Source organism: Arachis hypogaea, chromosome 2, assembly GCF_003086295.3.
Source record: "Arachis hypogaea cultivar Tifrunner chromosome 2, arahy.Tifrunner.gnm2.J5K5, whole genome shotgun sequence".
Lineage (NCBI taxonomy): Eukaryota > Viridiplantae > Streptophyta > Magnoliopsida > Fabales > Fabaceae > Arachis > Arachis hypogaea.
The window spans coordinates 3,824,937-3,845,418 of record NC_092037.1 but is presented as its reverse complement, the minus strand read 5'-3'; the positions used below and the strand labels follow the sequence as shown (position 1 = coordinate 3,845,418).

At 34.7% G+C, this 20,482-nt stretch overlaps 2 protein-coding genes across 2 annotated transcripts; one reads left to right on the top strand and one right to left on the bottom strand.

Moving 5' to 3' along the window:
- Positions 1-11,819: 11,819 nt before the first annotated feature.
- Positions 11,820-13,624, bottom strand: LOC112762596 (mitochondrial adenine nucleotide transporter ADNT1-like). Its single transcript, XM_072213479.1, has 4 exons — positions 13,465-13,624; positions 13,193-13,305; positions 12,277-12,621; positions 11,820-12,184 (listed from the first exon to the last, which is right to left on the bottom strand). The coding sequence occupies exons 2-4, from the start codon at positions 13,241-13,243 to the stop codon at positions 12,101-12,103; spliced, it is 480 nt and encodes a 159-aa protein (XP_072069580.1). The 5' UTR covers positions 13,244-13,305; positions 13,465-13,624; the 3' UTR covers positions 11,820-12,100.
- Positions 13,625-14,946: 1,322 nt separating this feature from the next.
- On the top strand, positions 14,947-19,618 carry LOC112733685 (protein HEAT STRESS TOLERANT DWD 1). Its single transcript, XM_025782729.3, has 13 exons — positions 14,947-15,287; positions 15,510-15,595; positions 15,723-15,883; positions 16,145-16,223; positions 16,461-16,631; positions 16,718-16,816; positions 17,550-17,715; positions 17,826-17,932; positions 18,069-18,208; positions 18,299-18,371; positions 18,717-18,832; positions 18,975-19,092; positions 19,209-19,618. Exons 2-13 carry the CDS (start codon positions 15,548-15,550, stop codon positions 19,338-19,340), a joined length of 1,410 nt encoding a protein of 469 aa, XP_025638514.1. The 5' UTR covers positions 14,947-15,287; positions 15,510-15,547; the 3' UTR covers positions 19,341-19,618.
- Positions 19,619-20,482: the final 864 nt, after the last annotated feature.

The window sequence follows — 20,482 nt, the reverse complement described above, 5'->3', positions numbered from 1 at the left end:
CAAATCAAACTGTCCAAAGCTCAAAAAGGAAGACAAAGGGAAGAAGGAAAGGAAAAGAGTACTCATGGCAGCTTGGGAAGATCTTGAGAATGACTCAAATGAAGAAGAAGAATCCGAAGGAGATGACAAAGACTGTTTCATGGCTGGAAACAACAATCTTGATGAGGTAAATTATTATGATTTGACCATTGAGGACTTGCATGTTATTATTGATGATCTCACTTTAAATACCTCAAAACTGCTTGATAAATACAATGGTTGCAGATCTGAAAGAGATGTGTTAAGAGCTGAAAATGAATTTTTAAAAGAAAAAGTAAAGGAAACTGAATGTGCTTTGGACATCATTGAAGAAAACAGATTTTTAAAATCTGAACTTGAAAAATTAAAAGGAAAGCACATTGTGGATCCTTCTCATGAGTTAATTGCTGAAAATAAAAGATTAAATGATATGATTAAAAGACTGAATGGTGACTTGGCAAAATTTGCACAAGGTTCTAGTAACTTGGACAAATTACTTGCAAGTCAAAGACCATTGTTTGAAAAATCTGGTTTAGGCTACATAGCCAAGGAAGATGCTGTTTCCAACACTTCCTCTATAAAATTTGTGGCCTCTTCATCAAATACTAAATCCATACCAAATAAATCAGGTATCGGATATATTTCCACTTGTGAAGAAAAATCTGATGAAGAATACACAAATGAAACTGAAATTTCACCAAGAACTGGTCCGAGTTCAAACCGACCAGGTTTGGGCTATGTTTCGAAAAATGAGGTTGTTTTCAAGAAACCACCATTTTACAACAATACCTCATATTCGAAAGGCAATAATGTTCAAAAAAATTCTGGTGAAAATACTTTTGCAAAGAGGAATAACTTTAATAAAAATCAGTTTGTTAAAAGAAATGCATCTCCTCCAAAAACCAGAAAATCTCAAAGCTTTAATCTTTTCAAGCAACATAACTCACCTCAATTTCAGCGGCACACATCAGAAAATCATTGTGTTAATTGCAAGAAATTTGGTCACTCATATGCACAATGCTTCATTGAAAAGAGAGTTGTAGGAAACAAAGTTTACAATGTTGTTTGTGATTTCAATGCTCTTGGGCAACCAAGATAGATTAACTTCAAAGGATCCAAATTAGTTTGGATACCTAAAGCTACTTGAAACTCTTCATGCAGATTTGCCTAGCATCCAAGAACAAAAAGGACATGTGGTACATGGATAGTGGATGTTCAAGGCACATGACTGGAAGGTCAACTTACTTTATCAAACTGAATAAGTATGATGGAGGTTTTGTGACCTTTGGAGATGATGGTAAAGGTAAAATCATTGCTGTTGGAAAAGTAGGTAATGAGCAATCTACTTTCATTGATGATGTGCTTTTGGTATGTGGTTTAAAACACAATCTTTTGAGTATAAGTCAGCTGTGTGATTTAGGATATTTAGTTGTTTTCAAAAGGCTTGAATGCTGTGTTGTAAATGAAAAGACAAATGAAGTGATGTTTGTTGCCAAGCGTTTCAATAATATGTATGGACTTACTCTTGATGAACTAAAAGATCAAAATGTAGCTTGTCTCCACTCTAAAGATTCTGAAAAGTGGTTATGGCACAAGAGATTGGGCCATGCAAGTATGTTTCAAATAAACAAACTTGTAAAGAAAGAATTAGTAAGAGGTCTTCCCTTGATAAAGTTTGACAAAGACATCACTTGTGATGCTTGCCAAATGGGAAAACAAACAAAAAGTTCTTTTAAACCAAAGGAAGACATCTCTACTAAAAGACCACTTGAGTTGCTACACATTGATTTATTTGGTCCAACAAGAACTCAAAGCCTAGGTGGTAAACATTATGGTTTAGTAATTGTGGATGACTATACTAGGTTTGGTTGGGTTTTATTTCTTGCACACAAAAATGAAGCCTTTTCGGCCTTTGAACCTTTTTGCAAGAAAATTCAAAATGAAAAGGATTTGAAAATCTCTTCTATAAGAAGCGATCATGGAACTGAATTTGAAAATAATTTGTTTGAATCCTTTTGTGAGGAATATGGAATATCTCACAACTTCTCTTGTCCAAGGACACCACAACAAAATGGTGTTGTTGAAAGAAGAAATAGAAGCATACAAGAGATGACAAGAGCTATGCTTTGTGAGAGTAATGTTCCAAAATTCCTTTGGGCTGAAGCGGTTAACACGGCTTGCCACATTTTGAATAGAACAATCATAAGGAAATTTTTGAAGAAAACCCCTTATGAACTTTGGAAAGGCTACCCACCAAACTTAGATTATTTGCACATCTTTGGATGCAAATGTTTTGTTTTGAATAACAAAGAAAATTTGGGAAAATTTGATCCAAAGGCTTATGAGTGCTTGTTTGTAGGATATTCCACAACTAGTAAAGCATATAGAGTTTATCATCAAGATGCTAGAATTATTGGAGAATCCATACATGTTACATTTTGTGATACTAACTTGGTGCAAAGCATTTTGGAAGATGGTGATGCAGGAAATCAAGCTCAAAAGGATGATGAAGCTGCTCAGAATCATGGAAAAGAAAATTCTGGACAAGCTGAACCAGAAACAGCAAATGCTAAAAATTCAAGAGACAATTTCATTTTGTCTCATGAATCTGAAGGAAATTTTGCAGATAGCAGCATACAGATTCCATTGGTGACCGAATCTGCCTCCAAGTCCACTAGACCTCGTGAATGGAGGTTCTTAAAGAATTATCCTGAGGAATTTGTCATTGGGGACGTCTCTCATGGAGTGCAAACTAGGTCTTCCACTAGAAAGGCAAATGAAGGTTCAAACATTGCCCTTCTTTCACAAATGGAGCCTCAAAACGTCAAGGAAGCCCTTAGTGACCCATCTTGGATTAAGGCTATGGAGGATGAGCTTCTTGAGTTTGAAAAGAACCAAGTGTGGACGTTGGTTCCAAGGCCAAGTGGAAAGAAAGTGACCGGCACCAAGTGGATATTCCGGAACAAGTTGGGAGAAGATGGTAGCATTGCAAGAAACAAGGCAAGGCTAGTGGCACAAGGATATGACCAAGAAGAAGGAATAGACTTTGATGAATCCTTTGCCCCTATTGCACGAATGGAAGCCATTAGACTTCTCCTAGCCTATGATGTATTTTGTGGTTTTAAATTATATCAAATAGATGTGAAATGTGCATTTTTAAATGGTGTGATAGATAGAGAAGTATATGTGGAGCAGCCTCCTGGTTTTGAAAATAAAGAGCATTCTGATCATGTTTTTAAATTGTCTAAAGCTCTCTATGGTCTAAGACAAGCTCCTAGAGCTTGGTATGAGAGACTTAGCTCTTTTCTTTTGAAAAATGGTTTTCAAAGAGGCACCACTGATACAACTCTATTTATCAAGAATTCTAATGATTCTTTTATCCTAGTCCAAATATATGTTGATGACATTATTTTTGGATCAGCAAATGAATCCCTTTGTACTGAATTTGGAAAGCTCATGACAAGTGAATTTGACATGAGTATGATGGGTGAACTTAATTTTTTCCTTGGGCTACAGATTAAACAAACTGAAAATGGTATTTTCATTCATCAAGAAAAGTATGCCAAGGAATTAGTTAAGAAATTTGGTCTTGAAAATGCCAAAACCATGGGAACTCCCATGCACCCGAATTCTAAATTGGATAAGGGAGACAATGAGAAAGACGTTGATGAGACTAGGTATAGAGGGATGATTGGTTCTCTTATGTACTTAACCTCCTCTAGACCCGATATTGTGCAAAGTGTTGGATTGTGTTCTAGGTTCCAATCCAAACCTAAGGAGTCACATCTTGCTGCAGTTAAAAGGATCATTAGATATGTTCATGGCACATCCAACTTTGGTCTTTGGTACCCTAAGACTGATGATTTTTCTGCAGTTGGTTATTGTGATGCAGACTTTGCTGGTGACAGAGTTGATAGAAGGAGCACTTCTGGTTTATGTTGCTTCCTTGGAAAGTCCTTAAATGTTTGGTCAAGTAAGAAGCAACCAACAGTGGCCTTATCCACTGCGGAGGCTGAGTATATAGCTGCTTCTTCTTGTTGTTCTCAGCTTTTATGGTTAAAAACACAGCTTGCTGATTACAAATTAAATGCTGAAAATATTCCCTTAATGTGTGATAATATGAGTGCCATCAATATTTCTAAAAATCCAGTTTTGCACTCTAGGACTAAGCATATTGAAGTGAAATTTCATTCAATAAGAGAACATGTCCAAAAGGGGGATATTTGCATTCAATTTGTTAAATCAGAAGAGCAATTAGCAGATATTTTTACTAAACCATTAGCTGAGGATAGATTCTGCATGCTTAGGACTTGTCTAGGAATTTTGAGTTATAATTCTTTATTTGAAAAGTGCTGATGTGTTTGCTGGAGAATTTTGTCTCATAAACAGGTATGAGACAATTCTGGGCAGATGATGAATGTTTCCTTCAAAACAGCGTGTTCTGGGCCTATTGCAAGTGAAAAATCAATCTGGGCCAACATCAATTCAGATCTGGGTAGTCCTATATGTTTCATTAACTCAAACCACATCTGGGCCCAATGTGAATGTTACATTCTTACTTGTGTGTTTAAGTTTTCATTAAAAAAAAAAATTTTTTTGGCCGGAAAGTTTTTTTTGGCAACCTTTATGTTTGACTTTGGTCCAAAAGGAGTTTCAATTTAATGCTGATTGTCTTTCAATTTTTAAATAAATTTTTGAAAATCAAATAAAATCTTTTCTTTTATGAGGTCATGTCTTGTCAAGTCTTTTCAAATGGTGATGCAGTTGCATGGTTTTGGAAATTTGCTTTTGGGTACGGTTACCAACACTCCCTCTCTTCCCTCCATAACTTCTCCTAAACCCTTCGGTTTCTTCCCTCTCACACCACTATCTCTCTTTCATCAAAGGCATCATTTTAACCAAAATGAGGAAGAAAGTCATTGCAAAAAGGGCTCCTCGTGAGAAGATTTACAAACTGCCCACAAAGCCTTCCACTCGCTCTCAAGACCGAACCTTTACCCCTTCTCCTTCTCCTCCTACCTCTCCTCCTTGGTGTGACCCCATGGCTCGAACCAAGAACACTCCAAGGTTCCCTGCCTCTGCCAAACCAACTCCACCACCAAAGGCAACTCCTTCCAAACCTGCCTCTTCAAAATCTGGCTCTTCAAAGCCACCCTCATCCAAAGGGAAGCGTCCGGCGACGGAGGAACCTGTTCCTGAGCCACAACAACCCAGGGCAAGGTCAGTTCCTGTGCGTTCACAGAGAGGTAACACTCGAGTCTCTCTCAAAAATGTTAAAGAACCAGAAATTGGACCATTTGATCACAAAGCCCATTTTATGACCTCTCACTCAAACTATAACCCCTATAGATTCAAATCTGCCATGAATAATGATTTTTATGAGGGAGTCATCCAGTATCGTACCCTATGCTCTTCATTTCTCGCTGATCTGCCATCTTTGAAAAGAAAAGGTTTTCCTTTTGTTGACAACTTAATTTTTCTGGACTGGAATCACCTTTTTGACATCAAAAAACCTGTTTATCCATTGTTAGTCAAAGAGTTTTATGCAAACATGACTTATCATGAAGGCACTGCACATTCGTATGTCAAGGGCCGAGATATCATTTTAAACAATGAGACCATTAGTGAAGCTTTGAAATATACTGATGTTGGGCCTTGTGCATACACGTCAGTTAAGTGGGATGAAGGAGTTGGTGTGTCTTATAATGATGCCCTGGCTAGTATTTGTGAACATGTTTCCTTAATAGATGGCATTACACCCACACACAAAGCCCTAGGATATGAACGTGCTCAGTTGCACCGAATGGTCAACCACATTATACTTCCTCAAAGTGGTTCATATCAAAGGGTTTCATACACTGACACTCTTGTTTTATATGCCATTCTCACCAAAACTGAAATTTCATTTGCATACTTGATGGTTAGATACATGTTTGATTCTGTTAGAAGTGAAAAGGACAAAGCTCTACCTTATGGCATGTTTCTAACTTGTATCTTTGAGTATTTTGGTGTTGACTTGACCAATGAAAAATATGAGAACAGACATTCATACCTAAAAGGGGGTGGTTCAGTGAAACAGAACAAAGGACCCACTCGATCTGAACGAGTTGTCCTAGATGATGAAGATGAGGATTTTGTCCCTGAGGATTCTACTGCTCCTTCCACTGAGGGTACTTCCATTTCCACTGGGAAGAAATCCACTCTGCTGAATGTGGTCAGGGATGTTGCTCAAGAGTTTGTCTCCCAATCGAACCACTTGATTGAATTGAGCAAAGAGAAAAGGAAGCTGGCTAGCAAGCATGAGAACTTCCTGAAGAAATCAAGGGATATGGTGGCTGTACTGATGACCTTCATTGATAACCTTCAAAATGATGAAGATGTTGCCACTGATGTTGAAGAGGATGCTGTTTCGGAGGGGAATGGTTCTGATGCCTAGGATTTGTCTCATAAAAACTGCTGCTGCTCTCTTTTTGTCTCATGATTTCTGCTTCTTTTGCTACTTTTGAACTATTTCATTTTGGATGACTGTAATAACTCTTAATATTGGTGCACTTTAGACAGCTTAATTAGTACTTTGGTCTGTGCTCTAACTCTTTTCTGCAGGATACAAGACTTTGTTTTTGTTGCTCTTATCCGCCCTTGATGACAAAAGGGGGAGTAAAATTAGCAATAGGATAGGATAGGATAGTAGATCCTAGTACCTCTTACTTATTCTTGCTACATTAATACTTGTTTTCACATGCTGAATTTGTTTGCTGATAATAGCTTGATGTTGCTTATTTGATATCCCTTGTACAAGATATATTGTACATAACCCTTTATCGTGCTGTCTTTAAGAACAATGTGAAACAGGGATTAAGAGGAAAGCATAGATTCAGGGGGAGCAACATAAAATCAAAGGGAGTTTTCTAAACCTAACTCAAACTTATTTCCTTTTGATTATTGCTTAAATCATGTTTGTCATCAAGGGGGAGATTGTTGAGTTAAGAAATTAACTAAATTAATTAATGATGACATTATTTTTGAGCAAAATAAATAATTAGTGTTGATTAATTATATCTACTTATTAACTAATTGTTTATTGTTGCAGGCCAAATGTTAATAGCCCAAATGGAATAAAAGGCATTCAGCAAAGAATATTGGGCTGAAAGCAAAATAAAGAGCCCAAGCAAAAGCAAAGGAAGAAACCAAAGAAATTAAATCGGGCCATGCATACTAATACCCGACCCAAGCCCGAACTGGTTTCAGAATTGAAATTCCCTCTCTCTTGCTTAACTAAAAGCAATGCTCTTCTTCCTTCTAATCAAGTCACATCAAGATTTCAGAAAAAGCAAGAAAGAGAAAGAGAAGAAAAGCTTCTTCCATAAGCCATTAACCAAAGAAGCAAGAGAGAGAGAGTTGAAGCTTGAAGCACAGAAGCTAAAACAGAAATCCCAAGCTAAATCAAGCTTAAGAAAGGTAAACAATATCATCTTGCATGCATCAGATCTTCATCCTTTCTTCCCTACTCTCTGCTCTATCCGAAAATGGCTTTAAAGGGAAAGTTGTTCTCTGCCCTATTCTGCTGTGTATCTACGGTCTTAATCAAAACTTGGGGACCAAGTTGGTGTTCAAGGGTTCAGATTTGGTTGACCATTGGAAAACAATTTCGGTTACTCCTTTGTGGCTTTCGGTCAAGTTGAAAAGTCAGAAGGAACGGTTCTACTTTGATGATTAAGGAGAAAAAGTGAATCTGTGGTTGGTGAAGCTCAAGGCTCAAGATGTTGACCTTGGAGGAAGAACCAAGGAACATGCAAGGAGATAAAAAGAAGCTTGTTGTTCATTCTGAAGCAAGGAGAGATAACCAGTAAACTTGAGGTGTTTGTTCTGAAAAAGCTCTTTGAAGAAGTTCAACTAACTGGACAGTGTTACCTATTCAAAGGTGCATTCCGCCAGTATGAAGAACTAAATCAGAGGCTTGCAAATCTGGTTTTTTGCATAGCACAGAGGCTGTTGATGAAGTCAATCTCCTTCATGTTTTTCTGATTGTAATGTACTTTTCTAAGCTTATCTTTCTGTAATTTTTTGAGAGAAAAGGCATTGTGAGAAAGCTTGAGAAAAAGCCATGAGTGAAAAGGACTGAGAGACACACTTGAGAGAAAAGCCTAGAGTTATTTTCAGATTTCTTTAGGTTGGTTAAGTGTATTGTATTTTGAACCTGTTTGGTATCCCTTTCTTAGTTGGGTTAGCACTAAGAGTAAATAGTTAGGTGTTAGCATAGCCAATGTCAAGTTAGGTTAGAACTTGAGTGTGAAATTGGTGTATGTAATACAGTTAACTATAGTGAAATTCTTCCACATTTGTGGAGGAGACTGGATGTAGGTTGCATAGCACAAAGCAACCGAACCAGGATATATGCTGGTGTTAGCTTTTTCTTCTCTGTTATGTTCTGTTTTCTGATAATCATGAGACAAAAATAAATTGTCTCATAAATTTCCGCTGCTGAGTTCAAATAGAATCAGATTTGTAACTTTGATTAAAAAGGGTCAAAACAGCAAGGCATAGATTCAACCCCCCTTCTCTAAGCCTACCACAACCTTCAAATAATAATAATAAACAGGAAAACCTTCAACAAAACATACCAGCTTCATCTGCGTTTTAATTATTGTTAAAACTAATGAGCATTATTGTCAATCTTCAAGTGGAAAAGTAAATAACAGAAACTCATTGTCCTATCTAAAAAAAGAAAATAGAATAACAGCTTGTATGCTGTACCACTCACTGTAAAAATCTGCACAATAATTATGCATGGAACAACAATATAATATTCACATCTTAATAAGAACAAGTAATTTGTAATGAATCTCGTAAAAACTTATTAACAAAGTACGAAAAAATAAACTATCACATGCATTATCGAAAACATTAAGCATTTAAAAAGATGCCTTTTTGCAGTTTAACAAGTGCCGTGTAAAAATACTCATGCAGCAAATTTAAGGGAAGGGTTCTTGAGAAATAAAATAGACTCCACTTTAATCACTAAGTCATTCCTTCTTTAAAGATTTCAACTAGTAATCACACCCTTAAAGTTCATGTAGTAGGATTTTTTTTATCAAAATTATATTATTGTTATGATCATTACATAATGCAGTACTCCCTTTCCACTATATCGGTACTATTGTAAATAATAGTACAAGCAGGGACAAAAAAACACATGAAAGCAAAAAAATCACTTAATTTCAGATGTATAATAAAACACTCATGGTGGTCATTGATGCAGACAATGCACAAAAAATCCTTTATTTTTATAAGAAATTACCCAATCAACAATTAAATTAAAATAGGATATGAATGAGTAAAATTATTATTTAAAATGGAATATGAAGAACTGAACAACTCAGTTGATCACAGTCACACACATGCAAAAAAATAAACCCTAACAAACAAAAACTCTATCATCATCAACAACCATAATCAACCACATTCTCCCAAAGTTTCACTGACGAAGTAGACTGAAAAAAATGAAAAACAACTCACAACCAACATTTTGAGAAAACAGAGCATGGTACTTGAGAGCAGCGTTTTTGTTACTAACCTGTTTTCCAAAAGAGGACTCCTAGTTAATTAATCTTCACAATGGGGAGTGAAAAACAACTAAGAAAAGCTTCAACCTTCCTTTACTGCGACACCTATTAAAGCTTCTCTGATGGGAACGTATACGATGGGAAGAGAAGGAAGAGAAATGGTCAATTGTGTTTCACTTTTGAAGTGGTTAGTGTTTGGATTTCATTTAACCCCTTTTCTCATGTAAACGACGTCGTTTTTAAGGATTTCGGCGCCAACAGTAAAACGGCGTCGTTTTAAGACTGCCAGGTGTCATTTAAAATTGCCAGGTCAGCTTTCCGGTGACGGAAAACGACATAAGGGCCAATTTGAGTCGCGGATCAAAATTTCAGGGTACAATTAGAGTCAATTGAAACCTTGAGGACTAAATTGAATCAGGGCTCAAATTTCAGGGGCCAATTTGAGTATTAACTCGCTAAAGTATACTAAGCGCATGAGAGGAGTATCATTCAAGCCTTTTGTGTGACCAATGGAATTATTTTCTTTGTGGAAATTTTGTTGCAAAGTTTAGAACTTTTTTCTTAGAAGCTGTTCCTAATAAACGTTAATTTTATATAAAATTATGATATGATGAACATTTTAATGTGTCACTAATAATGGGAATATAGAGAGACACTGACATAAGAAAATGATCAAAACCTGCTTTGATAAATACACAATGATGTGTTCAACATTGTTGCCATCCCTTTTAGCTTTGAAAACAGAACTGAAAGGGATAAACTCAGCTTGAGAAAAGTTTGATATCAAAATAACAATACCACAATGAAAAATTTTTAGAAAAGTACTTACATGCTAATGCACATTCTAATGGTTGAATCCATAATGAAATCAGATCCTTATCTTGACCATAGTAGTTATCTATCTCTTGAGTCCCCTAGAAAGTCTATTTGAGTTGGTGTTAGATTCATATAGAGCAATTTCAAATATCAATAACTATAGATCCATCAAGTTTATAGTTACCTTTACAGAGAGTTTAGCTGCAACTCTTCTTGCAGCGTTCTCCGAGCAAAGGACAGTCTTGAATTTGAAGTAGTAATAGAGAGGAAGACAGCTTTTCTCCTGCCATATTCTCCTGAAATCCTGAAGCTACCTGCAGAAGATGGTAAAAAGTAAAAACAGTAAATTTGATTCCTGTATTTCAATTTTTAGTTCATGGTAATTTGGATGTTCCTCTTCAAATTCGATTTTATTGAAAACTATGGAAGATAAGTATCACACATAGCAGTGACTTTTAGCTACAAGTCTATCTACAACTACAAAGTGAAAGAAAAGGAAATTTATTACGTAATTCAGGTAAGAATTAATTGATTGTATCCATTTAAGTAATTATATTATTAGGAAAAATTTGAAAGAAATGCCCGGAAAAATGAGCAAATTAAAACACTTTGGGATTTAAGATCCTTTGTCGTGGGCAAGCGCAAAGACAATGGAATCCAAGAAGTAGGAGGATATTGTTGATCTGAAAGAAGCAAAGAGCGCAAAGAATGGTGTTCAGTTGATGATATGGTTCCATACACAAACAGAAAGAGATATACAGTTTGCAACGGCACAATGGTCTGTCTGAAGGAGTTGAAAATCAAGGGATACAAGGGTACAATATTTTCAAATTGGGTTGGACATTGTTCCTACTTCCTACTGAAACATGACACGTGTATCTCTGAAGTATTGCAACAATTGCTGCATTCTGCCTCAGCTGCCTCAACAACGTTTGATGGCAACAACGTTGCAAGCAGAAGCATGAACAAATTTGGCCCAAATTTTCCCGCACCCCCACTTTTCACATCAAAGAGGACATATTTTTCTTAGTAGATATTTCTGAGCATGTAATTATCTGATCTTCATGTTTCCCATGTTACCACAATTAAACACATAGATGCATAAATTTCCGTACATCAACTGATCAACGTATGTCATTTTCAGGTTCACCATCACTAATTAAGGTTATATTTTGTGAGGATACTAACGCTGTAGAAACATTATCCAATCAATTGAACTGAACTTATAATATGTGCATAGCCTCAATTTTTCACATATATAAAACTTCCAAAAGCATGGTAGTAGATAAAACAAACATTGCATTAACCAGGTTCCATAGAAACATGCACATAAAAAAATGATATAACACCATTAGTTCCAAACCTACAATTTGCTTTGAATAGGGATCCAAAATCTCAATAATCTTCCACTGCAAATTCCACTAGGAGGAAAAACGCTTTCTTGACTCGTGCAAAGAGCAAGGTAGCTATGTAGTTGCATTGTTTTTTCCACAACTTATTGACATAGAAGATGAATAAGCAGCTGTGAAAGCTACAAAATGTTCACAAGGAAAAAAAACAAGGGAATAAATTTATGGACACTAAATCTAAGAGTTTCTAAAAAGAAAAAAAAAATAACAACTATGATCTATCATCTCTGCATCCCCTTGCCTACAAAAACGAAAAACCAAACGGTTAAATGGATATTATACTCTTATCAAACTTCAGTCTGATATTTGGAACTCGACTCCTAGAATGTCCTTCACCACCTCGTACGTTACAAATGCGATTGCTATGGACGGCACCACCTGCAAAACAGCAAGTTGAAGAATGTTACAATGCAACAAAAGTAAGGCCACTAAAAGGATTGTACCTCTTGAGTATATTAGATGAGACTGACCTTTACAGAATTTGGCACCAGCCCCTTGTATAATGCACCAAATCCCTCGTACCGAACGGTTTTCCTAAATGCATCTATCATTCCAGTGTATTCGAGCGGGACCTTGCCTCTTCCGTCCCCAGCTACAACAGAAGCAGCATGGTTCCAGCCCACCATCTGCATTCTTCGACGAATGACGTCGAGAGGATAAGCAGCAGTTTGTCCAAAAGTTCCAACAACAGCACCACAAGCCAGACGTGTTGTCACACTCAACTCAGAATCTTGAGCTAGACCAAACGGTTTGGATTTGATTAACCAATCTTTTAAAGACTCGTAGACAGCAAAGTTGAGACCCACATAAGGAATCTGGAAAAATAAGAGCGAGAATATCAAGTCAACTACATGTGAGAAACGTGTTCGAGAAATTGTGACATAGTAGTCTAACATCCACAAATAAGCAAGGCCAAAAAAATATCAGCAAATACTTTTAGAAGTTTACATAAAGAGCTTTTAAAATAAATTGAGAAAAGGCTCACCCCACTAATATAATTTATTAAGAGCTTAGTTAAGGATCTTAAATTAATTTAAATTTAAAAGAAAAGCTAACAGATCCAAGCATGAAATTGTCAAAAACAAAGAGGTCGAGGTAGAAACATCTGATGTAACATAAGTTTATTAATTCATAATGATATAATCTTTGAAAAAAGAACATGGGATGAAGTTCTCTTCCATGTATATAATCATGGTCACACTCATCAACTATAAAAAGAGAATACATATTCTTAAATTACTCACAACTCCAATAAAACATAACTTCTACCTGAACCAGACTCCATAATTTGCATAACCTATTATTTCTATTTCGTCCATGACTAACAATTTAGCTCAAAAGTAAAACGTGTTTGGTAAAAAATAAAAAAGAATGGAGAAAGTTTACCTGTACAGTTATCCTGCCTCGAACCATATCCATTGGATAAGTTGCAGACATGGCAATTATTCCAGCACATGCTCCAGCTCCAAGTCGTAAAACAGGAGTCGGCTGAGCATCCTCTGCAGAAAGTACAATGAAAAATGCTGAGTGACTATATGGCTTTTAAAACCACCAAATTTTTCCAGAGATTATAGCACAGTTGTGTGATTTCAACTCAGTTTGGCAAACATCTAAGGTTTGCTACTATGATCATGATGTTATAAGTTATGGCTATGTACTTGCATGACTATTGAGTTTGCTTTCTATATTCTGTGAGATTTCACTGTAATTTTCCTCTTTCCATGTGTTTCCTCAGAGAACTTGTAACACCATCATTCTGAATATAATTAGTAGCCTTCTCAGTTTGAAGTACAATTGGTATAAACTATCAACTAGATTGACTATTAATCATGAATATCTGTGTATTTCTATTTTATCCTTTATTTTTAGGGTTAACATTATTAAGCATTTTGTTTCTTGTCAAAGCAATATTTGTTTAAGTGAATGCTATGATATCTATCACATTGTACCTAAGTTATTAAAAAGAATAAACAAATAATATTTAATAAATTTTATATGATTTATTTTTTATTTTAAATATTTTATTTTTTACATCTCTTTTAGGTTCTGAACAATAACCGTGTCTTAAAATCATATTGATGATCAATGTTGGACCAAAATATTACATAAAAAACGATGGAATAACAAAATATCACATGAAGAAAATTAATCAGTTATATACTTAAATCAATTATTAATATAAAATATATATTAAAAATAAATTTAATTACATATATATATTTATACATAAATTATAAATACATAATGATTAATTTAAAAATTAATTTTTAATGTATAAATAACATGTAAGAAAAACATCAAAATGACAAAATATTACATAAAAAGGAAATATTATAAAGATTTTTTCTTATACAAATTGATTTTTCTTTTTCTAATCTATTTAATATTTCTTGAAAATTTTAGTTGTACTAATTCTTTAGGTTGACCAATAATCAATATTAGCATTGTACAATTTTTTATACTATCCGAATATTTAAGGATAATAATATGTAAAATAGAATAGGATTTAAGTTTTAATGTTTTATTCTAATTCTACGTGTGAGTTTAAATTCCGTAGAATTTTAAAATGAACCATATTCTTTACTAAAATTTTCATTCTGATCCTGCTCGTTGATTAGAAAAAAAAATTATTCGAATATATTACTACATTTCATAATATCAAATATTGTTTATATATTATTAGCAAATTGAATTACTAGTTTGATAATATTAAATATAAAATTGGTAATGGGTAAAATCGGGTAGGATTTAGATTTTATTTTAATTCTATATGTAAGTTAAAAATTTTATTAAAATTTTATTTTAATTCTTACCTTATTCGCGAGTTGAGAATTTCTCAATTCTAACTCTATTTGCACCTTAAAATTTTAAATTTTATCCTATTCTATTTTATCCGTAAAAATATCAAATTTTTTTAAAATAAATAAAAATTTTAAACTAAATTTCATACATATTAATAAAATAAAAAATAAAAATTAATACTCTAAATTATTAAATTAATTAATTAGTTTAGTAGTTGTGCAGATTAAGAACCCTAAGATATGTATTGTCAGCCTTAACTAAATAGTAAATATTGTAAAAAAAAAAAAAAATTACTAGCTTGGTAACTTTAAACAATTCTAGTGGTCTAATAATCAATCTGATTAAGGTCAGGTTTTATCCGGATGGGCCGGGCTGAGCCCGGTTGAGAGAAAGTAAGCAAGCAAGTTAGGGGTTTTAGACTTTTAGGGAATTGGGGCACCGCACTCACTGCCAGTCTGCTCAGTAGTTGTACCACTTATTCCCTAGCTCCCTTCCACCCAACCTTCACGGCGGCCACTCTCCTCCGGTGACTGGACACTACTCAAGCTTCAAGCTTATTCATTCAACTTCTCTCGCCCATCTATTGAGCTCAGCATCATAACTCCATTCCATAAAGCGTGTTCCTCCGCCGCCACAACACAGCGTGTCGCCGCCGTCTATTGGATTGGTACACCAACAGGTATCTCTGCCTATCCCTTCCTTTTCTGTCACAGTTGAAAATGGCTACCAAATTGCGAATTGGTATATGTATGTGTTTGTGCTAGGTGTGTTTTGTTGTTTGAGCTTGAGCTATTATAATATAATATAGTTTGAGTTGTTTCGAAAATTAGTCTGAATACGATTCAAGTTATTATATATGGTTTTCCTTTTGTAATTCATTGGCTTATCGATTTTGCATCAGTTTCTCAACTCTGAAGAAGAATCTGAACTAATTTGAAGATGACTCGCGGGATAAAACACCGTATGAAAGCCAAGAGAAAGAACAAGGTTCAATCTTGTGGCCTAGTTAACCCTCTTCCACAACCTCGATTTACTCTCTGCTTCTTTTGTAGCTGTATCTATCTCATTTTTTCTTTTTTTTTTCTGGATTTGTGTGCAACTAAAATAAATTCAGGGTTCGAAGAAAGGGGAAGGGTCTTCTTCGGTGCCGCCGCAACATCCGGTGAAGGTGTGGCAACCTGGTGTGGACAAGTTGGAGGAAGGTGAGGAACTCCAGTGTGATCCTTCTGCTTACAACTCTCTTCATGCGTTTCACATCGGATGGCCCTGTTTAAGGTAAAATTTGAATGAGCATTGATCTTTTTCCCTCTCATACTTTTGGTTTTGTAATCTGTTTGCAATTTATATGAATAAACAAAACCCATTTGTTGTTGATGGACTTAGTGTTACACTATGATCAAAGACGTGTTGAATAGAGTTGCTTTGCTTTGGCGTCAGCATTGTAATTCAGAGGGAAATTCGATGCGGCCTTTTTGGAAACTTGTTCTAATTTCTGCTTAGTTTCAATAATCTAAAGCTATGAATATGTTTAAACAGCTTTGATATTGTACGAGACACTCTGGGTTTAGTTCGAACAGAATTTCCCCACACGGTATATTTCATGGCAGGGACTCAGGTGAGTGTTTTTTTTTTTAAGTAAATAATTTTCATTAATCAACTTGATGTTTTTATTATGAGTTAGCATTTTCAATTTTGAAACAGGGATTAGAGAAGTTGATATCAAGCTTTGTAATTACTAACATTTAGGAGGATATTTCTCTTTATTATTATTATTTTGTATCTTCTATCTATTTTCATTTTTGCTTCTGTTGTTTGACAATGTCATATTGTTGTTATGTTGGATGCACTCAAGGCGGAGAAAGCTTCCTGGAATTCTATTGGAATATTTAAAGTTTCAAATATTACTGGGAAGAGGCGTGAGCTGGTGCCTAAACATGAAGGTGATGAGGATGGTGAGGATAGTGATAGTGAAGATGATACTGACGATGAAGATGAAAATGGAGCTCAGGGTCCCACCTTGCAGGCAATAGCCCTGATTTTTGTTTGTATTTGTTCCTTTTATTAGGTGTTCTAAAGATTGATCTTAAAATTTTGATTCTTCTCTTACAGTTGCGGAAGGTAACACACGAAGGATGTGTCAACCGTATACGCTCCATGTCACAAAACCCACATATATGTGCAGCTTGGGCAGATACTGGTTATGTACAGGTCAGACTTTTGACCATATGTTTTAGTTTTCATGGATGTTTAAGTCATTTAAGCTGGTCAAATTAATATGTTTGAGTCGGGGTCTTTGGTTCAGGTGGTTACAAACTTATGATTGTCAAGATAAAGAGGCACAAATTATCTTTCAATTGAATCTAACAGAGTTAAGCTTGGTACTATCAGAGTATAAGAGAAAACAAAAAATTGTTCATAGGGAAAAAATTAACAATTAATTACATCATTGTGAGTAGGACTTTACTGGTTTAGTTACTATCACGTGCTTCTGTACCTTGCAGGCTTAGTTTTGGAAAACATGGAATCATAAAACTTTGGCTCAACCTCATATAAATCTTTCTATTATGGCACTCCGTTAGGTACTTGTTAGAGAAACCAAATACTACCCCAGGCCATAAGTCTGTTTTTTGTTTTATTATAGGAACTAAATAGGACTACACACCTTTATAATTGGTTTTACAACAGTTCGGGATACAACATTTCTAACAAATTTCAAAGCTAGTAATAGCATGATTAGATATGATAAATTGTAGCTCCAGGAAAATGTGGTTGATTGGTCCTAATTACTCAATTATTTGCCGCAACTAACATGAAACATGCATCTATACTATTCTAGATTATCTTATACAATCATAAACGTTAACTTCCACTTTGTTCTTACTATGCCTCGTACCTTCTTTGGTCTAGTATACAATCTGATAGTTAACTAGTTGATTTGTAGGTTTGGGACTTAAGCTCTCATCTGAATGCTCTAGCAGAGTCAGAAACAGAGGGTATCCAAGGAGCTGCTGCAGTTTTTACTCAGGACCCCCTATCTAAATATAAACACAAAGATGAAGGCTATGCTATTGACTGGAATCCTCTTGTTCCTGGAAGGCTTGTATCTGGTAATCTTTGGTTATATCTTTTTCTCAGTTTAGCTACATTTTTTGCTAGTGTGTCATTTTACAAAATAATGAAAATATGAGGCTTGACAATGGTGTGTTCATGTTTTAAGGGGATTGCAAGAATTGTATTTATCTGTGGGAACCAACATCTGCTGCAACATGGAATGTTGACAATACTCCATTTGTTGGACATACTGCTAGTGTTGAAGATCTGCAAGTATGTACTAATGCAAAAAGCATTAGTTGCTCTTCTTGTTGTTTGAATATTTGTGCAGTTCTATCTGCAATGTAGAAGTAGTTTTTCTTCATCTATCAATCTAAAATGAGATGTATTGTTCAATTAATACCTGCAGTGGAGCCCTGCGGAGCCTGATGTTTTTGCTTCTTGTTCTGTGGATGGAAGCATTGCTATATGGGATACTCGACGGGGGAAATCTCCAGCTGCATCTTTTAAAGCACATAACGCTGATGTGAATGTTATATCATGGAACAGGTATTAATGCATTCACTTTTATGATGCTTCTATTTCACTGCCATTCATTCTACATGTCTTTCTTATATTGTACTTGATTAAACTGAGTAGGTTGGCTAGTATTATGTTGGCCTCGGGGAGTGATGATGGGACAATTTCCATTCGTGATCTCAGATTGCTCAAGGTATGAGCTCTATGATTGTAGCGGTCAAGATCACCCTATACCCTTAAAGAAAAACAACAAAATAATAAAACATGCTTTCATTCATAATACAGATCTTACTGCATTTGTTGTGTGTTGTGTTCTCATTGACTTGTATTAAGGACGCTTTCTTGCTTAGTCACTTTTCTTAGAAAAAGATTTGGATCACATGGTACTTAACATAATATTTTTTACCCATGATTCCTTATCTTATCCTTTGAGATGCATTATGGTGAAGACTTAGCTTACATATGTCTGATCTTTCGGCTGATATTTTTTAGTGCTGTTTTCACAAATCTCATGCGAAAAGTGCATTATTGTGGTTAGGAAGGAGATTCTGTGGTAGCACATTTTGAATACCATAAACACCCAATCACATCCATTGAGTGGAGTCCACATGAAGCCTCATCATTGGCCGTTTCGTCATCCGATAATCAGCTTACGTGAGTAAAATATTTATACCTCTATCTGCCAAATGCCATTAATAAACTTCCAAATAGATATTAGTATCCATCAATCATCTATTTTGTCTTATAATTGTTTGCGATTAGAAAACTGAGTAATCTGTGTTGACTTGTGTTACAGGATATGGGACCTTTCTTTAGAAAAGGACGAGGAAGAGGAGGCTGAATTCAAGGCTCAAACCAAAGAACTAGTGAATGCCCCTGAAGATCTTCCTCCCCAACTACTATTTATTCATCAGGTAGGTCAAACTCTAAATGTTGAAATCATAAGCACTCTCTTTTAATGCAAATCCTATTTGAAATTTTATCCTCATGGTCAGTTCTATTCATTTATTTTCTTTTCATCTCAAATCAGGGACAAAAAGTCCTCAAAGAACTACATTGGCATGCTCAGATTCCTGGGATGATTGTATCTACAGCAGCAGATGGATTCAACATCCTTATGCCTTCAAATATTCAGAGCACTTTGCCATCAGATGGTGCTTGATAGATAGACATATAGTAGATACATGGCCTCAGTGTTCAGCATCTACTTATTGATCTGATTAGATGCTTCTGGGTACAAAAGTTTTGCATCTTCCTTTTAATTTGTTTGCTTTTGTATTTTCTTTCTTCTATGTTCATGTTGGGGAAGTTAAGGTACAAAGTGTTATTATTCTTATGCAAGTTACCTCTATTTTGTGTCAAAATTAAAATGATATTCACCGAGGACTTTTTGGCTATATCAGTAACCTTATATATTGATTATTTTAGTATTTTAAATTAGTTAAGAGTATGACATTCCTTATATAGAACATTCATATTTTTATATTTTTTTTTATAGATAGTTTACATTTATAAGATCAATTTATTCTTTTAGTTGACTAATTTATTGTACTACATAGTTTATAATTTGAAATAACTATTACAACTTTCTGTTTGAAGAAAATTAGAGCGTGTTCGGTTTGTGTTCTTTTTTTTTTATTGATTTTTGTTTTCAAAATTTTATGGAAGAAAAGAAAATTATGATTTTTATTTCTTTTTTACAAGATCTTAAAACAGAAAATATTAAAAATAAAAATAGAAAAAAAATATAAATACAAACTAAATGTACTATATATTAACCCTTGAGTATTAATTTTTGGTTAGCTTTCGTTAACTAGGACAAGTTACATTCAAGTTGATTCTACTTGAAGGGTAGTAGTGTGGAACTTTTTTATACTGTTGAAATGATTAATTATGACTGCAATATTGTTCAACCGACTAACTAAAAAGTTTAGTGCCTAAACTAGAAAAGACAAGGTTTAGAAAGTGGGTATTATGGTTGGGTGGTAGAAACAATCAAACAAATTTGACAAGATAGAATCAAAAGTGAAAGAATACCCTTGTAAGAAATAAATGTACGATATTAAAACTTTAGATACTATTATTAAGGTTTATCCTTAAATAACAAACTTTGTTAATTAAATAAATTTTAATCTTTTAGTTATGATAGTTTATATTAATAATATACAATAATAACTTATTAAGTTAATTGCTGCACTCTTTATTCTTTTGAAAATGCATTAACATTTTGTCCAGTATTAGCCCTATATAGAGCTACACAAGAAGTCTATTCATATTTTTCAAAATTATTTTCACGAATAAAAA

Excerpts from the sequence above, each read along its gene's own strand:
- LOC112733685 (XM_025782729.3), top strand. The coding sequence starts at position 15,548 with ATGACTCGCGGGATAAAACACCGTATGAAAGCCAAGAGAAAGAACAAG. Across the intron at positions 15,884-16,144 it reads ATCGGATGGCCCTGTTTAAG|CTTTGATATTGTACGAGACA; the intron begins GTAAAATTTGAA and ends ATGTTTAAACAG. Across the intron at positions 16,224-16,460 it reads ATTTCATGGCAGGGACTCAG|GCGGAGAAAGCTTCCTGGAA; the intron begins GTGAGTGTTTTT and ends GATGCACTCAAG.
- LOC112762596 (XM_072213479.1), bottom strand. The coding sequence starts at position 13,243 with ATGTCTGCAACTTATCCAATGGATATGGTTCGAGGCAGGATAACTGTA. Across the intron at positions 12,622-13,192 it reads GAGGCAGGATAACTGTACAG|ATTCCTTATGTGGGTCTCAA; the intron begins GTAAACTTTCTC and ends TTATTTTTCCAG. Across the intron at positions 12,185-12,276 it reads TGGTGCCAAATTCTGTAAAG|GTGGTGCCGTCCATAGCAAT; the intron begins GTCAGTCTCATC and ends GCTGTTTTGCAG.